This window comes from Cynoglossus semilaevis, chromosome 11 (genome assembly GCF_000523025.1).
Source record: "Cynoglossus semilaevis isolate Cse_v1.0 chromosome 11, Cse_v1.0, whole genome shotgun sequence".
Classification (NCBI taxonomy): Eukaryota; Metazoa; Chordata; class Actinopteri; order Pleuronectiformes; family Cynoglossidae; genus Cynoglossus; species Cynoglossus semilaevis.
In genome coordinates this window covers 16,505,589-16,528,445 of record NC_024317.1, presented here as the reverse complement: position 1 = coordinate 16,528,445, position 22,857 = coordinate 16,505,589, and the positions used below count along the sequence as shown (strand labels likewise).

The following is a 22,857-nucleotide window of genomic DNA, read 5'->3' as shown; positions in this document are numbered from 1 at the left end:
TCGACTGCCACCAGGTCTTTGTCCTTACTCTGCCGTCCATCTTCATCACTCCACATGATTGCAGTACAATTAGAGAACTTTTACATGTAGCATGACTCTGTTCCAAAAATCCGAGGCGTACAAAAGTTAAGAATGGAAACCTGAAACCTTACCAAGATTTGTTTCTGTCCTTGATGTGGTTCACTTGTCTAATTTTCAGAGCTGTATTTTCTTTAACTGACATTGTGTGTGGCTCTTGGGTTTTGTTCAGGCTCTGCTCCCGTTAGGAAGTATCAATTTTGGTGAAAGTAAGGGTGTAATTTGACTTTTAAACGTTGAGCGTTTACCTTAGTGTCTGTTGTTTCTACTCAGGTCATATAATCAGTGTCTTGGATTCCTGCCTTCCTTGGAGAGCAGATGTTACTGAGTGGTTTAAACATCCACATGTTTTTGTTGTTGTATAGAGTCGGACATACATACAGTCGCACACTCACAGACCCTTAGAAATAAAGCACCCACCCACGACTGCCTGGATTTCAAATGTTTCTAAAAACCACGTTCAGTCACCACAGTAACCTCCTCCAGACTCTGCACATCTATACACAATGTGTTTCAAAATCTTTTCACTGCCTTTCTACTGATGCCCCAATGGTAAATAATTCAACCCCCCCAAAAAGGCCCTGACATGTCAAGTGAGAGAGCTCCATTGAGCAAGAAGCCCAACAGAATGGTCATTCTCATCAATCTGCCCTAACTTCTTTCACTCTATGCCCAACAATACCACTGAGACCCCCCCCACCCCCCACCCCCCCACCCCGGGGATCTTAGCAACAGGGCTCTATGTAAATTCCCTCTAAAAACAGTGTCACCGCTCAGATATATTTCACTTAAATGAACAAAAGAAACCAGAGAGCCACCAGGTCAGGTGCTCTGTTTTAAGATTAAGTGAATGATCAAATGACTTTTTTAATTTTGTCTTTTTCTATTGTAAATTACTCAAATCTTCAAGTCATTTTTTGCCTCGGGAATCGGTTAAAATTGATACAAATGTGTGACATTGTTCATCAAGGCGTGAGGAGAAGGCTGCATTATCTCATTCTCCAGGGGATTTTTTTCTCCAAACATTCAGTTTGGGATCAGACCAATAATACACTCTGACTATAGGTCTGACTGTGAGTGTGAATGAGTTTTTTTGTCTCTTCCTGTGGCCCTGTGTTGGACTGTCCACGCTCTACTCCCCTTTTCCCAATGCTGCTGACTCCTTTTCCTGTTTGGAGTGACTCCAGCTCCACTCCTATCCTAAAAATGATGAAAGAAATGGAATGAAAAAGTAAAAGAAAATAATAGAAATAAAGAATAAACCCTAGATTGACAGGTGATAAACACAAAGCATTCACTTTTTAGGACTCTGTAGTCGTTGTTGCTGTCAATTCACTCAAAGTAATTATGATTAAATATTAAAAATGACAACCTTTGTAGGATTTATGAACCAGGATTAAGGAATTTGAACACATTGAACAGCACCTTTCTCAGTTTCCAAATTAAAATAAATTCTAATATTTGAAACCATTCCTCACACATGCGATTTGAATTTCAGGTTTTCCTTACACGTGCATATTTTCTTTAAAAAATATCTACTTCCAACTTTCCATCAACATCCCAGGAGAAGCTTATAAAATTGCGGTGATCAGAGTGAAACTCTAGCGGTTGTGTGGGTGTTGTTTGAAAACATCTGTGATTCTCAGGAAAGTCTGTGAGAACAGAGCAACAGCTGAAACTCAGACAGGACCAGTCAACACACACAGGCGTTTGCTTCACTGGAATTGTCTTCAACATGATTTTTTGTGTCTCCTAAGTTGTAATGTGTTTGTGAATCTTAACCTTTGATCATGACCTTTAGATTTCTGCGATGGTTGGAATGGTTAACAATACGTAACAAGTCAAAAAAAAAGTACACAGTCTGGTACCGATGGACAAGGAACAAACACTGAACTGTTTCTTCAGAAAATTACATCTGTGTTTTACATGGATGACAAGAGATTAATTGCTTAATTCATCTTTGTATTGTGTTTGCCAAACACAAAGTCAAAATCACATACACATGTGTGTTGATTATGGAAAAAATGCTTTGTTAGTCTTGAAATCACATTATTTAAAATTATTGCTCATTTCCTTTGGAAACAGATGGCATTTTTTTGCACATAATGAACTGCAAATGCAATATTTTTCTTTAAACCTTCCTGTTAAACTTCCCCCAAAAAGAACTGAAAGAATATTATTTAAATATAGCAAAAAAGTAAACACAAGTTAAAAAAAAAAAACGAGATAAAAAATATGTGTCTAGATAAAATCTTACAGCATAGATATAAATCAAATACAAATAATAAATGAAAATGAAGACTAGTCAGTGATAACCAGTGATAACCAGTGCTGTGAGGGTCAATCATGTCATTGAACCAGTGGGTCAGTGGGTGTTGAGGCAGCAGCATACTGCAGTAACCCATGCGTGTCTGATTTTAAAAAGTACATGTTCAACTGTTTGTCAGTGTGTCAGACAAATTAGTTTTGGCCAAATTTTAAATATGTGTTTTCATAATAGACAACAATATAAAGCACAGTTTTGCACTAGCATTTGTCATGACAGCATAATTAAAATATGTTAATGTAAGTTTTATTCAACCATTTGTGAAATATTAGTGGCTTCACAATACACATGTTGAAGGTTGAGTTAGCAGCTGAATATTGACATGACTTGACGGTCAACTTGTGGATACATGTATTTTTGACTGTGGTCTTTTAAAGCAGCAGCAGCAGCAGCAGCTTTGTTTGTCATCAGAACAGTGGCAGCAGCAGTGGGTTCTCACCACTGCACCCAGTGAGCATGTTTTTAAGTCTTACTCAGCATTCCACAACCAGGCCCAGTACTAACCCTACCAGCCTGTGCTGGGAATTGAAATAGGAATCATTGGATTGTTCACCACCAGTCCTTGGACGGCCCGGTTGGCTCACAGGATAGTTCAGTGTTGTTTTTATTGGTGCTACAATATAAATCAAGTCAATCCTTTTCCATTTCTACACTGATAGTGATGTGCCGTTCTCCAACCAGCTCAGGGAGCCAATTCTTTGTAGTGTATGAGAAGAGATGACTGCCAACGGGTGGAGCCAGATCAGCTGCTCCTGATCAGCTCTGCTGCTGATCCAACCCACACTGTCATCAGATTTCCTCACCCATCCTAACAGGAAAATTAATCTACTAACCGAAATTTGAACCGATAGCTCAGAGGTTCCCAACCGCTGTGCCAAGGTACATTAGTGGGCCATGAGAGAACATCAGGTCTACAGATCTCCCTTCACTGTTCAAATAACAGCAGAGGAACAATTAAAAGGTCTTCCACTAGGTGACAGCAGACGGCTAATTAATCTGTGTATTTACTTGTTGCCGTTCAAACAATAGAGGTTTTGATGCTTGGCCTCTGACAGCAGTGATGGCAGTGGATAAATATTTGAAAAGAAACGGTACACAATCCAACTGTGATGGAGACAATTCTGACCCAGATGAGGAGGTTGTTATACGTACGTCATTTCATACATGTACTGTTTGTGAAAAAGCTTATTCAAATGATCCGATATTCGACGTTGTTTCAGAATCCACCCGACTGCAGCGTCACTCAGCAGTGACGGTCAAATTCAAATGTTTACCACAGTAGTCACACCAAAAAGTCTCCTTCAGATCAGTATGGATTCAAACCGTTTCCATAGAAACTGTTTGTTTTTGTGTTCCTGTGTGATCCAGGTTCATCTTGGTCTTGAAGCAGATGGTCACATGACCTAACAGCTGTTACTGTTATCTAATGACATAGTGTTGTTGACGTATATACTGTAAGGATGTGTATGTCGGGGCACCTCATTTGTTTTTCTATATATAGAGCCAGTCTGCTAAATGTTTTTGAAGTGTTTTGGCAAAACCACATCATCTGGAAACAGTTATTCAGTGATAGATGAAAGTTGACGATTGGATTTCTACCACAGACAGCAGGAGAACATTAGAAAATACTGCACCCACCATTTCAACTTCAAGTTGATTAGCATTGAATCGTGCTTGTTCTGTGTACTTGTGTGCTCCGTGTACGTGATGTACAAATGTGATGAACATAAAAAATGTTGCCTGATTTTCCCTTTATTCCTGTTTTAATGAAACACTAGAATACAAACACACTACGTTTGTTTCTATTTTTCACTTTACGTGAGTGACAGAGAAACCCAGTTCCAGTAAAGGTTCCAGAGGTTCCTCTGACAATAAGGCAGACTTGGACTCTGACTGTTGTCCCGGAGTTGTTTCATCTGTCGTGTAATAAAAGTTCCTTCAGTTATGTTTAGTTTTTATTATTTCACCCTTTTCCCTGAACACAGAACTTCATTCTTCATTCTCTGACCCACTTAACTATAAAATGCTTCAAAGATACACGGTCTGGCTTCAATTACCACACCAAGATCTGGCACACAACATCAGAGGCCTCTATAAAGTCATGTTGGTGGTTGTAGATGTGGTTTAATACACACGGCCTTCTGGTACTTAATATGTTCACTTTGATGCTAAAGTATTTGTCTGGCCTAGATATTTTTATTTCTGGACTTTAAATGACAGAGAGTGTCACACATGTAGGTGGAGCCTTCAGGCCTAAAGCTCTGTTGTTATTTTTCCTTAGGATGGAGGCATCAAAACTACAACTTTCAAGTAGAGCCAGGGTGGAACAGCCTCCGGGTGGCAGGAGGCGAACTGGACAAAGATGCTGCCAGGATTCCCAGCATGGCCGCTGTTCTCCAACAGGGCGTGCTGTGACAACTCCAGACAGAAGTAAGACGGCTTTTTTCAATCTCTGTTTTGCCTGGTGAAAACTAAGTTGAAGTAAATCTGTCTAACAGCAATGGTTTTCTCACCTGGGACTGAGAAACGAAACTGAGTGTAGTATAAGATTAATTCCTCGCACGTTTCATTTGTCTCCCTGAGGGGTAAACTCGCACGTTTCATTTGTCTCCCTGAGGATCATTTGGTAAATTGAGGAGAGTTACACACACACACACACACACACCAATAATGATGCAGTGAAACTCAATCCTAAAACATTTCAGGTCTAGAGATAGTAGATCTAGGTGTAGCACAGTGGAAAACATCTTTAACCAAAGTTCAAAATCCTGCTAGTCATTTACCAAGTGTAATGCAGTTCAGTATCAGAAAAAGTTTTTTTTTTTTTTAACAAATGTTTATGGTTGCTGCAGTGATAATGAAAGTCATTTTATACTAGACACGTCTGAGAATGATGTGGTGGAGGAGCAGCTGTTCCGTTCTGTGGAGGGCCAGGCTGCCTCTGATGAAGAAGAGGACAAATGGACCAGAGATCAGCAGAAGCAGGTGGACGAGGTGAAGAAGATTCTGTCCAGGCTGTCCTGCTGCAGTGACAGGTGAAAAAAACATCAACATCACCACACATTCTAGATGAAGTTTGAATTTGAAATTGATTTACTGTCATTATGATAAAACGAAACGTGACCTCTGCCTTCAACCCATCACCTTAGTGAGCAGGAGGCCGGGGGGAAAATGAAAAACAAACAAAATTAAAGTCAATGAATTTCTTATAAGGCCTTTAGTGTAACTTCAGACAAACCTCTCATTACAAAATAATTCCCTCTCTTTTGAAACTGAAAGGCAAAATAACTTTACATAAAAGTACAAATACCAAAGTACAGGTGCACACAAACTTTTATTTGTGGTCAGAAAAATCCCAAGAACAACCAATAAGAATGAATATCTTTTGTGTGGAGGCATTTTTATTTATTATTTAAATAAAATATAAGTTGTTTTTCTCTTTTATTAAAAAAAACTGAATTATTTTAAGGTTCAGCCGTAGAACATCCATTTAATGTCCACACCCTTGGTGTTTCTGCAGACATGATTAAGTCTTAATTTCTCCTTTGTTTATTAATAGTCCAGTTTCTTTTTTACGTATTCTTCATCAGGTGTGACGACAAGGCGTTCAAGAAGCTCCTGTCAAATTTTGGGAGTTTGAGAAGTGAGGAGAGTTGCAGCGCTGTGGTGGAACTGCTGGAGAGGGTGACCCGACTCCAGAAACAGCTTCAGCTGAAGGAGAGCCAGGCCGAGGTGGACATGGACCAGGTACAGCCCAGGGCGGCCGACTCACACATTTATACCTGTGTGTGTATATACGACTGTACGTCACTGAACAAATCATCCTGGGACTGAAACACTGGTGTTACATCAGATTTGAGACTAGTGCTGGCACAGGCTGCTCTTCAGTGGTGAGAGCAGCAGCAGCTAAACCATAACTAGTGGTTTGATCTGTCATTTTCCACCTAACCAAACCACCAGTGTTGACTTCACAGTTTGGCCCGCATGTGCACAGCAACACCCCTAGTGGTCTTTCATGACACTCAAGAATAGCTCAAGTGAAAGCTCTGTTGTTACAGCTGAACAGTGTTTTCACAACACTGGAGGACGGGCGGACAGATGATGATGATGATGATGATGGTGATGATGATGTCATGTGACCACAGTAGGTTTTTTTTTTTAGACAAAAATAAACACATTCCTGACCGTGAGGCTTTGTTTATGTCATAAAGAGGTGATTTACTTATCCTTCAGTTGGCTCACACATAAAGGTGTACTCCTGGAACTGAATAGACTAATAACGGAATATGTGGTAGATGGTGGATGGATGGATGGATGGATGAAGGTCAATTATCATTCCTCGTCGTACTCTTAATCTGTGTCTGACCAATTACAGCTCAGTATTGGTCTTTTTAGCCTGTAAATCAGTGTTAGGATCAGATGTCCAGACTAATTGTAGCTTCATGTCAACCGTCTCTGCTCCCTCTCACTGACTGTTTCGATTTAATCCAATCTCAGAGACTTGGTCCCATTAGTGACAGCCCAGGTGTCTGTCCTTCAGTGAGACTGACTTGTGTTTTGTGTTTTAGATGAAGGACACGTTGGTGCAGGAGCTACAGCAGAAAGCCGACGAGACAGAGCTCCTTCAGATGCAGCTGCAGATGCTGGAAAACGAACGGGTTCGCCTGTCACTGGTAGAGGAAAAACTGGTTGACATTTTACAGCTCCTCCAGGAGCTCAGAGACCTGGTTAGTAATCACGCTGTCAAGCAACATGTTTAGATACAAACATACACCCAAACAACAAAGATAAACTTTCCTGATTTAAACTTTTGAAAGGGAGAGCATATACTGTACGTCTGAGTTTTAATAACAGCAAACTGTGATTAAATTATTGATTCAAAACAGAAACAGAAACAGGGGTCTTTCAAAGTTTCAACAGTTATTGATGTTTTTTAAATCTACTAAGCTGGGGAGTATTAATGGGGTTTTTGAGCTCTCGGCCGGGGCAGGCTGGATAAGACTCCGTGGTACAGACTGCAAAGAGAAATTAAACATGGTGGAGCACCACACTGATGAGAGAGTGAAGGGTTTGATTGACTGATTTAAAAGTTTACCGATGCCTTTCCTGATCAGTGTAACATCGTGGGTTGGTGTTGAACCGTCTGTTTTACACCATCTGATGTTTCGTCTGTCTCATTTCAGAATGTGTCACGAAAGTCTCTTGGGAAAATCTTGCTCAGCACTTTGGAGTCTTGCAGTGACCCACAACACGGTCAGTAGATTCATGTGTTGTCGTCTATGAAATGTTTTAATCCGTTGTCTGGCTGTATGTGACCTGACGTGTCCCTTTGACTGAACAGGAAAAGCTCACATTCTGGAGGTTCTTAATGCTCTCTACCATGAACTGGCCGCCTGTGAGGTTCTGTCTGTGGCTGAAGCTCCAGAGCAAACACAGAGCGATCAGTCTGTGAACGCTCTGGTCATCACCTGCTAAGCTGCGACTCATTGTGATGGCCAAAGAGGTTTCTCTTTAGAATGTCAAATGTTTGTATTTAGCAGGCTGGTTGGTGTATATAATGTGCAGTTAGTGTACTATTATGTTAGATACATACTCTTTAGTAATATTATTAAGAATATATATCCAGAGAATGCATTAAAAAAAGCATAAAGTCTTGATAAAAAAAATAATTGCACATAAATCTTTCAGTGATATTTTTTCTCATAACAGAACTCTGAATGTGAACTGTTGAAATAAGCTAACCCCTGTAGGAGTATAAGCAGCAGGAGGAAAAGATTAATCACTTCATTGAAATAATTATTGAGCATTTAGCTCCAGTATGTGAGACTGAAGTAAAAATACTTTATTTTTGTTTCTTCTTGTAGTTTGTGGTGCTACCTAAACAATATATAGCAGCTAATATGTTTTCATGATTATAAAAATAAACTAAAATGGTCTTACCTTTAACATTGGGGTCATTTGTACATAGGAGACAAAACTGTTCAAAATAGGGTTCAGGGTTTAAAGTGCATCCCTATTATATACCTAATCTGTGGGATTAGGTATATAATCCACAGGATTAGGTATCATCCTTTCTGAAATAAGAAACATAATTATTCCAGTCAAATCAGTTTCATTCTTGTTACTTTTTTAAAATCTTAGATACTAAACCTGTGATAGATGTCAGTGGACTTTGCAGTCTTTTGATATTACAGTCATGTCTGTAAATCAGTCTTTGTCATCATGCCGCTGCCAGATTGAAAAACAACATCTAGAATTAAGGATTAGATTTGATACTGTTGACTATGAAAATAAACAAACACTTTTTTTTCTTGATTGATTACTATTTGTGTCCTGGTTCTGCTTTTAGGTGATTGAACCTGTACTCCCCTCCACCAGTTAGAACTGAAGAAGCCTCTTGGATGAGAGGTGAAACGTCTTCTTTGAGAAAATGTCATGTCCAGTTGCCTAACAGAACTCTTCAACCTTGTTTGAACCTGCTACAGTTCTTTTGGTGATTTCTTCTTTTTCTGCACTGGTGTCCTCCCGAGGTCTTGTAGGGGCAGTGGTGGCTTGATGGTTAAGGAAGTGAGTCCATCAACTGCCAAGTCACCACTGAGGTGCTCTGAGCATGGCACCGTCCCCACACACTGCTCGCCTGGTGCTTAAGCTGTTCACTTTGGTGATGGGTTAAAGCAGAGGTCACATTTGGTTGTATACAGTGGTGAGTTGTGTCACAATGACAAGTAGTATTTCAGTTGTACCTTACACTTTTACTACTTCCCCCTGTCCCCATCCCCCTTCAAACACTCACACACACTTATTATTATTATTATTATTATTATTATTATTATTATTATTTTAAATGATCTACCAGTGTACTGGCCATATCTGGTTAGTGGGTCCCAACCAAGATACATTTTGGACAAACATTAAGTTAGATTAGTCTAGTTTCTTGTCTTTCTTTTCTTTCTTTTTTTAGAAAAAATAAAATAAATAATACATAAAATGTGAAAACTGTGCATTAGTTTATTCCTAAGGAATGTTTACAGGTACAAACCCTCTTCCATTCCACAACATGCTCCTGTAAATTGTGGTATTGTTCATTGCATTTTCCTTCCACAGTGTATGCCATTTTTAAAAGGATATTCAAATATTTGTTTAATTTAAATGTGAATAATTCCATCTTCAACATGCCTACAAAATTTTTTTGACATTTTTTCACGCGTTATTAAAGTTCCCAAGTTCTCGCGAGATGTTTTTGCGTTGCTTAGCGACTTGACGTAACCACAGAGAACCTGCAGCAATAAGTTTGATTCCTGCTCGGCTCTGACTGTAAAGTAGTATATTTTGTTTTCACCGTCCTCTCCAGTTTGTTCACCATAAAAACAGGTGAAGACTCCACTCAAAATGACTACGGTCGGCCCTCAGTCTCATTTCATGTTTGGTCTCCGAACAGGAGTGTCGAACAACGTGTGTTTCTCCGACGAACAAACTCTGGTTTTTCCCGCGGGGAATAATTGTGTTTGTTACAACACTGTCCAAAGATGTCAGCGGTTTATTCCAGGTAAGAACACTTTTGCTGAGTTATGAGAACTGGTTAGTGCTAATTAACTAATGAACCCTAATTTGTTTTACTGGTAAAATAGAACTAGCCTTAATATTAGTGGACGTCACTTGATTAAAGTCGTCAAGTCAAGCTCTTAAAACTTGCATTTTAGTTTATTGTAATACAGCCATTTAAGATTTTTTTTCACGAGCATAAAACTTTTAAAAACATTTTTAAAAACGTGCTCGACTGACTCACAGTACAACAACAGCTGCTCTCTAATAATGAGCCACACGGTGGCACTCTTTCTCCACTACAAAAATATCGGTTTAAACCAACGACGAGTGAATAGTTTACCGGGGATTATTACTGTAGTGGAGATCAAACAGGTTGTGTATTTACGGTAACCTTATTGGTCAGTTTGTCCTATTTCTAAGTAATGGTCGAGATGAAACCCAATGTTACCGTTTGACTTACTTTTCTGTCGATTGATTCTTTTCTTTCTCTTCTGTTGCTCTGTTTATTGATGTCTGCAGGTTCAGAGAGAAGTCTGGGAATGCATGCATTGGCAATTAGTGCAAACCGGCGCTACCTGGCGGTTTCGGAGCGCGTTGACAAGGCCACCATAACAGTGTTTGACCTGCAGCACGAGCAGGGCAGGAAGAGAAAAGTTGTGACTGCAGGGGAAATCCCCGTTGAAAGGTTTGTGTGCATGGCCTTTTCTTCTGACTCCAAGTATCTAATTGGCCAAGCAGCAGATCCAGAATGGACGTTGGTCCTTTGGCTTTGGGAAAAGCAAAAAATCCTGGCGTCTGTGAAAACCAGTACTTCTAACAACCCTGTCTCCCAGGTGAGCTCTGCAGTGACGACCTGAACGGCTGGTTCTGAAGAAGCTCTGTTGATGTTTTTAATGATATTTCTCCAGGTCAGCTTCAACCCTTACAACAACATGCAGCTGTGTGTGAGTGGAGCTGGGATGTTTAAGCTGTTTCACTATGCAGAGGGAACGCTGAAACAGAGCAGCTTCCCAAAGGTGGAGACCATCAACTTTCTGTGTCATACGTGGATGACGGCAGAGCGTTTGATTGCAGGGACGGACACTGGCAGGCTGCTGGTGTTTGAATGTGGAGAGCTGCGCCGAGAGATCAAAACATCCCCGACGTCTGAGCACGAGCAGACCGACAGGTGACGAGTTTGTCCTTATCATGCACTTTTTACATATCTATAGTAATTAATATCAGTTGTAGGGATGTCCAATATATTGTCCAAACATTTAATTTCCGATTCTGATGTCAACCAATACCGATGTAGGCCTGGTAATATTTATTTATCTGTACTATATAAATAATAAATATAATAATAATAACATAAATATATATAAATATATCATACACTGTAGGAGTGAGATTAATTAAATGACCTGCAATGCTGCCCTGTAGTGACTTGCACTTTAATATACAGCCGTTTATCTACAATACTATTTTTAGGACATCATTTGACAAAACCCATGCATTGCGTCAGCGGGTTGTCATTATAGGAGGAAAAACCAATAACGATTCTTACAGATATTACATAATATGCTAATATCGGGCTGATATTATCGGAGATCCCTAATAATAATAATAAAAACAATAACAACTTTACGCAGGGAACGAAAAAAAATACACCAATAAGCCCATGTTTACCTTTTGTGGTCACACCACTCCAGTAGTGACTTCTTTTTTTTTTTTTTTTTTAAACATCTAGGCAGGTGGGAACCAGGATGATTAAAAACACTCCTGTAGAAGAAGCCTCAACTGTCTGTCGCATCACTGCCATACTGTCCTACTCCAAAGGGTTCGTGTGTTCAATGGGCCCGGGCTCTGTGTGTCTTTTTGAGAAGACGGAAGAAAACAGTTACAGGAGGATCAGGGAAATTAAGGTGAAGAATTCACCAGGATTGAACAAAACACTGAAACATAACCAAATGGCTCCGCCTTCATATTACTACACACCACACACACGTCAACAGTGTGTTTTGGTGCAGCAGGCAGCTTTGTGCAGGATAACCTGTGATACTCTACATGTGTCACATGACAGATTCCTCTGGACCCACTCAGTGACGACGGCTCTTCAGCTGTCACTCAGGAGGTTTACTCCATGTGTCTCAGTCCTGCAGAGGAGACCCTGGTGGTCAACACAGACAGGAGACAGTTGTACAGCATCAGCCTGTCGGCCGTAGACGTCGCCAAGGTAAAAGTGTCACTCACCAAACACACCACCACTCTATGGTCATTTGGGGATTTTTGAAAAGATTGTTGAGAAGTTGTGAACCTGAACATTTTCTTGTGGGCACAAAGAGTCAAACCGTAACGGTGTTCTTTTTTTTAGGAAGAGCAACTACATTTTGAGTTTTTATCCCAGCCCTTTCACTCCAAGTCCATCACGGGATTATCCACTTGTCTTTGGAAGCCTCTGGCAGCCACCAGCTCCCTGGACTGCTCCATTCGCATCTGGAACTATGAGACAAAGTAGGATGACAAGATCCAGCCTACACACAATATGTTAATGTGTCTTTTACTCTTAGATTTATTTTCACTTCCATCTTATAGGGCATTTTTTTTAGGAACATCTTTGACAATTACCTGTTTTTCCTACATTTAATTTGTTTTTTATTTCCAGAAAATAAACAAGTAAACATAATTATATTGTATAAAAAGTAGGAAGATGTTTTTCCTCCGATAATGAAAACAGATAATGCGATGCCTGGGTTTTGTCAAATGATGTTTACCCTAAATATAGTTTTGGGGACAAACGGCTGTATATGAAAGTGAAAATCACTAGATGGCAGCATTGCAGCTCATTTAATTAATCTATTTCAATAATCAGGGTATTGTATGATAAGAATGCTGGTCCCACCAATTCATACAGTGGTTTGTACAGATAAATAAATAAATATTACCAGGCCTATATCGGTATCAGTTGATATTGGCATCGGAAATGAAGTGTTTGGAAAGGTTCGGCATATCGGATATCGGCAAAAAGTAGGAGGAGAGAATGAACCAGGTACAGAAGTGTACAGTATACGGTGGTTTGTTTCTCTGTGTCACAGACTGTTGGAGCTCTACAAGGAGTTCCAGGAAGAGGCCTACAGTGTGTCCCTTCACCCCACTGGTCTCTTTGTCCTGGTGGGCTTCGCAGACAAACTCAGACTGATGAATCTGGTCCTTGACGACATCCGCACATTTAAAGAGTTTAATGTCCGTGGCTGCAGAGAGGTGGGCTACATACAGTACGTGAAGCCTTTTTGTACAGCGACACCATGTTCTCTACTCCTGAACCTTGAACTGTCTCTCGTCTCTCTCACCTCGTCCCTCTTCAGTGTGCGTTCAGTAACGGTGGACACATGTTTGCTGCGGTCAATGGAAATATCATCCAGATCTACTCTGTCATGTCTTTCACCAACATCCTCACTCTGAAGGGTCACAATGGAAAGGTGAGTCGGAGGTGAGTCAGGACCAGGTGTGTGCTCGGTGTGTTGTTAACTAAACATCCTTCATTTTGGCAGATTAGTGCCATCAAGTGGAGTGTGGACGACAGGCGCTTGGTGTCCTGCGGGATGGATGGTGCAGTGTACGAGTGGAACACACAGAGCGGGAAGCGTGAGTCAGAGAGCGTCCTCAAGTCCTGCAGCTACACGGACGTGGCTTTTTCTTCTGACTGTACGACCACCTTGGCCGTAGGAAGTGACCTCACACTGAAGGAAATCCAAGAATATCAAGTCAGTAGAAACAGAATAGCAACGTTATTTCTCTTCATGCTAAATTTCGACTTGTGAAATATAATTTTTGTTTTATAAAAGTATGGTTACAACAGGTTCCCTTCCTCCAAATGTCACGTCTGTTTCAGTTGTATAGCCCAGATTCACAAAACATTCAGTTGTTTTTTGGTGCCCAGGTTCTAAGGGAGGTTCCTGGTGATGGTGTGGCTCAGACTGCCATCGCTGTGTCTCACTCTGGAAGGGTCGTCTTCACCGGAACCTCCAGTGGAGCCATCAGGGCCGTCAAATACCCATTACCCATACAGAAGGACTGGACCACACACCAGGCTCACTGTGGCCCAGTTTCCAAGGTGGGTCCTTGAAGTCTGCCGTGTTGTGACAGTGCTGATTTTTAAGACCTCTGACCTCCAACTGCACATTCTCAGATGGTGATCACGTTTGATGACCAGTTTCTGCTGACAGCATCTGAAGATGGCTGTCTGTTAATCTGGAAGATCATTGACAAGGAGGGTCGAGGACTGAAGAACAGTCGACACGTTATCCACACCAAAGAGATCCTGGTCACAAAGTCAGACCTGGAGGAAAAGGTTTGTCCTGGGTTATGTTGGCCTTTTCATGCTTCTCCACTCATCGTTCACCTTAAGAATAGCACACAACACAAAGTAATGTAGCTGTTGAAATGCTTAGTTTGATGTTGTGCGTGCGCATGTTGCAGACACAGAACATGTTGGAGCTGAAGATGCATCTGGAGGAGCTTCAAATGGAGAACGAGTACCAGCTCCGTCTGAAGGACATGAACTACAACGAAAAGATCAGAGAGATCACGGACAATTTTACGCAGCAAATTGAAGCTCTACAAACCACACAGCAGGTTGTACAGTACAGTCGCCCACACTGCTTTAGTCGGTGTTTCCAGTTGACACTGACGCCTGTTCAACAGTAAGGCTTAAAAAAATTAGATTTCAAAACAGTATAGATTCGACTACAGTGAAATACTATCAGATGCTTCGCCTTCTACCCATGGTTGTTATAAGGTCAGATGTGATTAGCTCTGATCTGCCCCCATAAAGGGCACAAATAGACTTTCAGAACAATTCAAATATAGCAAATGATTTTAAGTATAGCAAAGAAAATCTCTAATGAATCCAGTAATCCACTGACTAGTATAGCTGTGATCTCATTTAACTTTGCTGATACTATAATTGTATATATTTACAAATGTGTTAAAACAGTTCATAGATGAGTTTCAGTTTGTCATAATATTATTCCTCATTTCCTGTGCTTTTTTTTTATCATTTCTTACTGTCACTGTTTATGCAGGTGTTGAAGACAGAGATGGAAAAACAGAAGTGTGGACATCAGGAGAGTTTTGCGGAGCTTGCTGGAAAACATTCCAAAGAACTAGAGGACTTAGGTGAGAAGACCAGACCAAACAATGTCCCATCTGAACCTAAGGGAGTTTTTATCCACAGTGTTCACTGTTTTTATGCCGTACGTAGAGCTATCATATAGTCAAAAGCTAATCGTGGAGCACGAGAGGTTCCAGGAAATTCAGCTGAAGTTGGAGAGGATGCAGAAGAGCTACGAGAGTCAGCTCCAGTCTGCAGAGGACCACAGAGTCCAAGCCCTGGAGGACCTGACGCAGAGTTATGAAGCCAAGGTGCAAGAGAAGACTCAGCTCCTGGCTCAGGTCAGTCTGTGAAAAGGGCAGTGACAGAGTTTGAAAACTGCCATAAACCATTGTTTTTATAAGGATTCTTTCTCATCCAGTGTCAGGAAGATGCAAAACAGCAAATTCTGGAGTACAAAGAGCTCATCAGGCAGGTGGAAGAAGATGAAGACAAGATGATCCATAAAGTTGAAATCAAGTATGAGATGAAGCTCCTCACAGAAAAAGAGACCAACACCAGTCTGAAGGGAGAAAGTACAATTTTGGGCCAAAAGGTAGCAATGCTTTTTTTTTTTTTTTTACTAGCTAGGTTAGCTTAAGGCTAAGGCATTTTGTAAAAAAAAACTGACCTCCTTCCATCCAGGTCCTTGGTCTACAGAAGCAGATTGATGACAAGTGTACGGACATTAACAAGCTGAAACAGGAACGTCAGCGACTGTTGAAACTAATCCGCTCCCTGGAGAGTGACATTGACGATCTGAAGAGACAGATCGCTGGACATGAAAAGACCAATCAGGACAAGGTAACTTTGATCACTGTTTTACCCACTAAAGCAGCGATTATCAACTAGTGGCCCGCGGGGCGTGTTCCGCCCGGTGAAGCGTCCAGTCCAGCCCACACTGGATTCCAAAATAACAGTTAGCCAAAAATGTGAGTGTCTGTGCCCAAGGTTCTGTCCCTCTTAACTAAGTATGGTTAGTAACCCCTGCTGTACGTAAATATTTATTCTTTAAAATGAGTTTGTATAAATGATATAATTGTAATAGTTGCTCTAGGAAAGTTGAGACATCTCTCAAACATTGTTGATTTCTTACATTGTTCTGCATCTTCCTATTCCTGTTCAGGACAAGACAATCGCTAGCCTAAAGAAGAAGAATCAGGAGCTGGAGAAGCTAAAGTTTGTTCTGGATTTTCATTGTACCGAGCTGAAGAAACAAATTGAACCACAACAAGATGAGATCAATGAAAAAAAGGAGAGAATCCATCAGGTCTGTTAAGGCACCTTAACAAGTTACATACAGTACATATATACACAACACAAAAATACCAGGTTCATTTTTTTTAAATGATTCTGTTTTTGTATCTGCTAGTTGCAGGAGGATTTGGTACAAAGTGAAAAAAGAGACTCTCAGCAGAAGCTTGCTATGGCCGACTTGAGGCTCAAACTCCGGACCAGGGATAGGGAGTTGCACAAACAGATGCAGAAGGTGAGCCCCCATATTAGTCACTACTACTGGGATGTGCTTCTTGTCTTGATGTTACTCAAAGCTTGTCGTGACAAAATGTTCACCTAAATGTGTGTAACTATATTTGCAGGTGAAACATTTAGAGACTCATCTTCAGCGTTTCAAGTCAGACCTCCATAACTGTGTCGGCCTCATCCAACAGCCAAAAACACTCAAGGACAGTGTGCAGAGGATGTATGCATACTATGTATCAGAGGCCAAACAGGTGAGACGTCCAAAAAAATGCTTGTACTGCTCAGACTTCCAGCCTGCTCTTATGTTTCAAACATACTGTCAGAAATAAAGGAAAATGCAATTAATTCACATCTCCTCTAGGTGGAGAACAACGTTGTAGATGAGGATGTCCAGAAAGCTTTCTATTGCTATCGCGAGCATTTGGAAAAGACAGTCAGCAGTCTGAAGACAAGGCTGACCAAATCTGCTGAGGAGCATGAGAGAGCCTATGTCAGAATCATGAAGGTAATAACAACCCTTTTCTGCCCTTAAACGTCTATGGCTTTTAAATAGAAACAAATGAAGCTGCACCATGTTTCAGCTTAAAATCTATTTTGTTTTTAGTTATAAAGAGTGATTATGGAGCCACTAATCAGTTCTGAAAAGGCAGAAATCATTTTTTAAGCACAGATAAACAATTGTTGATAATACCTAAGATTTACCTCCATCATGGGGATATTTATTTATATTTGAAAAACTTAAAAATTCCAAAACAACATAATTTTTTTTTAGCAAGCCTTAGCTTCACATGATACTCCTTTGGTGTTCATTCTAGAAACCACTGCTACAGTGACTAATGTCTCCATAGGAAAATGTCACCCTGATCTCTGAAATCAATGAACTGCGGAAGGAACTACATTTGGTGAGAAGCCAGGCCAAAGACTACAAAGCCCAGTTGCTCACAAACAAGAAGGCCAACAAGTCACGTCCCAACTCAGACCAAGGTCTCAAAAAGGAGTCATGATATGAAACTGTCAAGTTGACTAAGTGTCCTTAAACTTCAGGAACTTTAAAGGCATTACTAAGGAATGAATTTAAACCCTAAAGCAAACTGTGTAAAAGGGAAACAAAGTTTCTTGGAGCTATGTATTTTCTGACATTGCTCACGAAATTGACCAATCATTGTCACTTACATAAGGTGAGTTGAGCTCAATTATTTAAAACAGTTATAACAGAAACCAAGGCTTCGTTTTAATTAGTCATATGTACAATACAATAATAGAAGAAACAACAAGTTAATTGATGATTATTCAACAGTTTGCAGACATTTAACAGCATCTTGCTTCAGGTCCAGGATTTGCATCTCAATCCTTCTGTGATATTCCTCAAGTGAATTTGACAGTTTATCGTACAGAATCTAGAAAGAGAAATTCAACAGGTCACACCAGGAGTGAACCAACAGTGAAAAAGAAGGAGAGTGTTGTGAGCACGTACCTGAGCCTTCGCTGTCTCATTGCTGCAGATCTCTCCCATGGTCTGGATCTTGGCCTTCAGCTGCTGGGTCTCCCTGTTGATCTCTTGTATTTTCTCAGCCATTTCTTCACGTTTCTGATGGATTTGGTTACACTCCCTGATAAGTAGTAGTTACAAGTTTAATCTGAGGGAAGCAGACTTAAAGATATCTATGAAGATTCTAAGTCGTCATGGAGTTCCGTTAGGCCACTGGACGTGAAATTTTCTCAAGAAGAAGTTTCACCTCTGTTCTAACTGTACAGCCGTACTCCCCTCCACCAGTTAGAACTTGGAGGAGGCACAACGTTTTCATGAGAAAATTTCACGTCCAGTTGCCTAACGGAACTCTTCAACTTAGACTTAAAGATACTTTCTTTTTAATTGACACAATTAACTAAGACTTTGGCCATTTAAACAGCATATCAAACCAAAGCAGGTCTTTGTGGAAATTAAGACTAGTGAAGCTTGCTGGGTATAGAAAGACATGAAATACCCCATAACATCCTGAATGTGCTGCTCCTTCTCCTGTCTCTTCTTCTGCATTCGAATGTTGAGTTTTGATACTTTGTCCAGTTTCATGCCTTGCGCTCGTTTCAGCTGCACTTCCTCCGCATACAGGTTCTTCAGCTCCTTCTGCTTCTTTTCATACTGACAGCTCAGCTTCTGTTGCTGTGTAGACACACACAAACACACTGAGTTATCAAATTAAGAATAATAAGCTTTAATGGTGTGAGAAAATAACAGATCTGCACATCAATTTTTAATGAAAATAAATCACTCTACTGTTTTGTTTTGCAACATGTAGATGGGCGCTGTTTAACACATCATTACATTCACATCATCAATTGACAGCGCATAAAAATAAATTAGTGTGGTGTGTGTGTGACACATACCATTTCCTGTTTCTCCTTGGTGGAGTTCATGCTGCTCTCCAGATCCTCTAACAAACTGTATATCTGTTGAATCTCAGCCTCAGTTTGAGTCACTGTCTGTACCATGTTCTGCAGCTCCACCACCCGTTCATCAGTTTCTTTCTAAAAGGTAGGACAAAACAAACACAAACTACTTTAGAGTCTGTCTGGTAGGTCAGTCTGACTTCTTTCTTACTATCATCCACTACTAACAAATGAGTTCTTGATGTTCTTGACGGTCTCTTTCATTTTCTCCATCTGGCTTTTGAGCTCCTCGGGAGACTCCACTATCTGTGACTTGAGTTTACTGATGTCCTCCTTGACGATGCTCATGTCCACCTTCAACTGAGCCTAAACACAAACAGGGAGAATTGTGTTAATAGATAAGTCATATCACCTCCCTAACGTTTCTCTTATAGTCATGTTGTAGATGCAGATTTATGGTTGTGGACAGCTTGCTATTTCTCCACCAAGCTCAACACTAGTGTTCTAACATAAAAGAGAACAACAATAATTAAATCCTTATTACCTTGGTAAGAAACGCTAATCACTTGTCTTAGAGTCGGATATTTTCATTCTACAAACGTCACAGTATTAGCTTGGTGACATCCATAATGATAAATGTATAACAATGCAAATGTCATTTAAGTACCGACTTCTGGGTCTTCTCAGCAATGTGGGCTTTCAGTTCAGCAATGCAGTCCTTCTTCACATTCTGAAAGGAGAAAAGTTTGTCCAAATTTTAAGCCAACTTGAATGGATGGCAGTTTTGTGGCCTATATCTGACCAATCACCTACCGCTTCCTGGTATTCATGCATGGTGGTGGTCTGGAGCTCAGAGAGTGCCTCTGCCAGCTCCTCAGCCTCCGCCTGCTGCTCTGGAGGGATAATGCTGTACAAAAACAGCAAAAGACAATTGTGTTTTTAATGTTAATCCTGATTGGAGAAATGTTTATCATACATAGTTCATTGTTGCTCCTTTTGAAATATAAAAGTAAAAGAAAGAAAAGTAAAATGCAATGATTTTTAATTCACTTCTTTTAGATTAGTGACTACTAATTTAGTGTCAATCTCATTGAAACAAATATTGTTAAATTAGATACATCAAATTAAACACAAATTTCAGAGGCTAAATAGTTGTGAAAATATACTATACCAATACACATTGGTCCAGACTTACCTCAGCTCCTCAATCTTCTTCTCTGTATCTCGGATAGCTTTGTTGTAGAACCTCTGCCTGTCCAGGTCTGATCTCTGACAACAGAAAAAAGAAAATTATAAAACATGTTGAACAACAACCACCCATGAGACAATTTACTGATTGTGTAGGAAACAGTATTTAAAAATGTAGATTTAAGATTAAAATGTGCCATTAGCACTAAGAGAAGAATGCACATGAACTAAAATAAAAAAACAAAACAAACATTAAATCACAAAAATTGGCCACAATGTCTGTAACCTTGGCTGGGATCGGCTAATGTAAACTTACAAATTTCGCCTGCTTCTCCAAGACCATTTCCATCCTCTGCTTCCTGAAGTGGATAAAGTTCAAGATCCCACTGAGAATAGTCAACGTCTTTTGTTTCTCTAAAAGGGAACAGCAAAAGTATATGACAGGTCTTTGAGGTTGTAAATATTTCTCCCACATCTTACACAATTTCAACAAGGCAAAGATACTTACTTGGTGCCAGAAGGTCACTAAGTGAGAAGTCATACACCATGCACATTGGCAGAAACTGTTTCCTAAAAATAGAAAAATGTAAATTGTACAAGTAGTAGTAAGTATTCTTATAGTTAGTCTTTAAAAAAAAAAAAAATTACAATCTTATTTTAGGACTTCGGCAGAGTTCAGACATATATATATATATATACATAAACACAATTAATGTGCAAATATTTATGGCATTAATTTTATTTTGCTTTTATTTCTTTTCTAGAGATTACAAATGAGATCCCTCTGTTCCAAACAGAACTCCAGAGGGATTAATAAAGTTCTATCTATCTAATTTCAGTAACCTGATGTTAAGCATGTAACAGCATTGTGTATTTACTACGCTGTGATTTTCAGCAAAGTAAATACCTGCAATTAAGTTGTTTAAAAAAAAAACTATATATATTGTCGTGCCTTTACTACAGTACTTCTCAAGTGGGGCGCGGCGAGGTGCCAGGTGGGGGCGTAAGGGGCTTCCAATGGAATATGGCACGCTGGACACAAGTGTACCACTGCTGTAATGCTTGAATGATAACAAGCCTCCAGTCACTAGGTGGCAGCAACTCATACAGTGGTTTGCACAGATAAAACTATACATGTTATCAGGTTCTCAATAGTATTTCAATTTGCGAGGGTGTGGGTTGGGGGGTGACAGAATTTAAATTGAGAACCACTGCTGTAGTACAGATAATAGCCCCTGTATTGTGATACCTATCGTATTACTAGAGTCTTGCCGATACACAACCCTACTGTTGATTTAACACAAATTACAAACTAATATTAAATAATAATAATAAAAAAGAAACCATGTTCAGTAACTCACATTCGAATGTAGACACTCAAAACAGAAGTTGTACCCTCATGATACTCTGGATATTGAATGTTCTCGTTGGGAGGAATCTGATGGAATACCACAGAATAATCATTTTCAATATGATAACATTCTTCACTGCAGTTTCTCACAAAGATAAATATATATATTTCTACCATAGAGTGACATTCCGGTCTGAAGCGATACAGGAGGTGAACCAATCTCATATACAGTGTTTGAACTGCCTCTGGCTAGAAGAGAAAAAAAACATTATGACCTAATTTAATTGTAATCATTGCACTTCACATTACATTTCTAAAGCTTTCTTTTCAACATTTATACATTTGGCCATGGGTCAATTCTAGATTTACAGAATTATCCGTTGAGGAAGGTTAATACTGACATATTTTGGTGCCTGCCTCCGCAGAACCGGGGTCCTAATTTGTCAAAAAGACACCATCGAAACAGCCCACGGGTGTTTTTATGTAATATTTAAAATATTAAAATATGTTTTAAAAAAAGTACCTCAACCTGTTAATGGCATATTGGAAAACGAAGGGGACATACAAAAATAAGCTCGATGCAAATACGTCATAATTAACATTTTGTGGGGGATGGGAGGGTTCTGAAACGTATATAAAATTTCCTTTTTACTTCAAATAATAGGTCAGACTGGGATTATTTAGCTTTTGCCTGATTTGGTTATAACATAAAACATGACTGTGTCTCTGGTCGTTCTCAGTAGAAGTAAACGAACGTTACCTTGGGCACTGGAGTCAAGTCGTTCTTCGTAAAGTGTTTAGCTTCCTGGCCTGTCAGAACTTCAGTTCGGTAAAAGTTCACTACAACATCCACGCTGTACACTGGAAATGTATTTTCAGTCATTGTGGCGACGGCAGAGACAAACTGGAAAAGAGAGGAGCACGACACTAACAGTCTTCGTCAAACAAAACTGGCGCCTTCAGAAAAAAAAAATCAAGTCTTGTTAGCTCCGCGTCTGATTGGTTAGTTTGTTCTACGTCTGTTGTGACAGAAACGACAAGATTTCTTACTTTCGCCCCCTGCCGTACAGTTTAAATTTAGACAATTGCAGCAGCAGCAGAAAAAAATTAAACATTTAGTAAAAATAGATTAATGATGAAAACTATTTCAGTAAAACTACTAACTAATTGATCACAAAAACAATATTTTTGTTGAACCTAAGTAGCCAATTTGGAAAGCTTTTATACAAGGTTTAAATGTAAAGTTCAAATGTGTTTTTATAAAGAGAATTTCTTTGTGGAATATATTTGAGCTAATAAAATCATGACATAGTACGTACATGTGCGCAAAACAAATTATTCTGAATTATTATGACCCTTTTCGTGGTA

At 39.8% G+C, this 22,857-nt stretch overlaps 3 protein-coding genes across 5 annotated transcripts in view; 2 read left to right on the top strand and 1 right to left on the bottom strand.

The window, feature by feature from the left end:
• Positions 1-9,193, top strand: part of efcc1 (EF-hand and coiled-coil domain containing 1) — a 13,811-nt gene extending 4,618 nt beyond the window's left edge. For 2 of the 3 annotated variants that reach the window (XM_017036353.2, XM_025060272.1), the window contains 6 exons: positions 4,686-4,834; positions 5,283-5,439; positions 5,995-6,151; positions 6,973-7,131; positions 7,588-7,657; positions 7,746-8,719. In XM_017036353.2, the coding sequence (XP_016891842.1) occupies positions 4,686-4,834; positions 5,283-5,439; positions 5,995-6,151; positions 6,973-7,131; positions 7,588-7,657; positions 7,746-7,879 (826 nt within the window). In that variant the 3' untranslated portion in view covers positions 7,880-8,719. Of the gene's footprint in view, positions 1-4,685; positions 4,835-5,282; positions 5,440-5,994; positions 6,152-6,972; positions 7,132-7,587; positions 7,658-7,745; positions 8,720-8,753 lie in introns of those variants that run through there. The other variant, XM_025060273.1, reaches the window with a different exon arrangement.
• Positions 9,194-9,636: 443 nt separating this feature from the next.
• Positions 9,637-17,624, top strand: cfap57 (cilia and flagella associated protein 57). The gene is made up of 21 exons (XM_008320961.3): positions 9,637-9,950; positions 10,469-10,782; positions 10,858-11,117; positions 11,679-11,853; positions 12,012-12,164; positions 12,303-12,442; positions 13,024-13,189; positions 13,294-13,407; positions 13,480-13,692; positions 13,869-14,042; positions 14,118-14,279; positions 14,408-14,563; positions 15,013-15,106; positions 15,192-15,382; positions 15,463-15,636; positions 15,726-15,884; positions 16,207-16,350; positions 16,453-16,569; positions 16,679-16,813; positions 16,924-17,067; positions 17,411-17,624. Exons 1-21 carry the CDS (start codon positions 9,794-9,796, stop codon positions 17,564-17,566), a joined length of 3,498 nt encoding a protein of 1,165 aa, XP_008319183.1. The 5' UTR covers positions 9,637-9,793; the 3' UTR covers positions 17,567-17,624.
• A 147-nt stretch (positions 17,625-17,771) lies between these two features.
• On the bottom strand, positions 17,772-22,532 carry nuf2 (UF2 component of NDC80 kinetochore complex). The gene is made up of 13 exons (XM_008320962.3): positions 22,250-22,532; positions 21,664-21,738; positions 21,500-21,576; positions 20,647-20,708; positions 20,455-20,552; positions 20,146-20,219; positions 19,764-19,857; positions 19,618-19,680; positions 19,179-19,316; positions 18,948-19,088; positions 18,548-18,723; positions 18,037-18,172; positions 17,772-17,959 (listed from the first exon to the last, which is right to left on the bottom strand). Exons 1-13 carry the CDS (start codon positions 22,370-22,372, stop codon positions 17,849-17,851), a joined length of 1,368 nt encoding a protein of 455 aa, XP_008319184.1. The 5' UTR covers positions 22,373-22,532; the 3' UTR covers positions 17,772-17,848.
• Between the last annotated feature and the right edge of the window lie 325 nt (positions 22,533-22,857).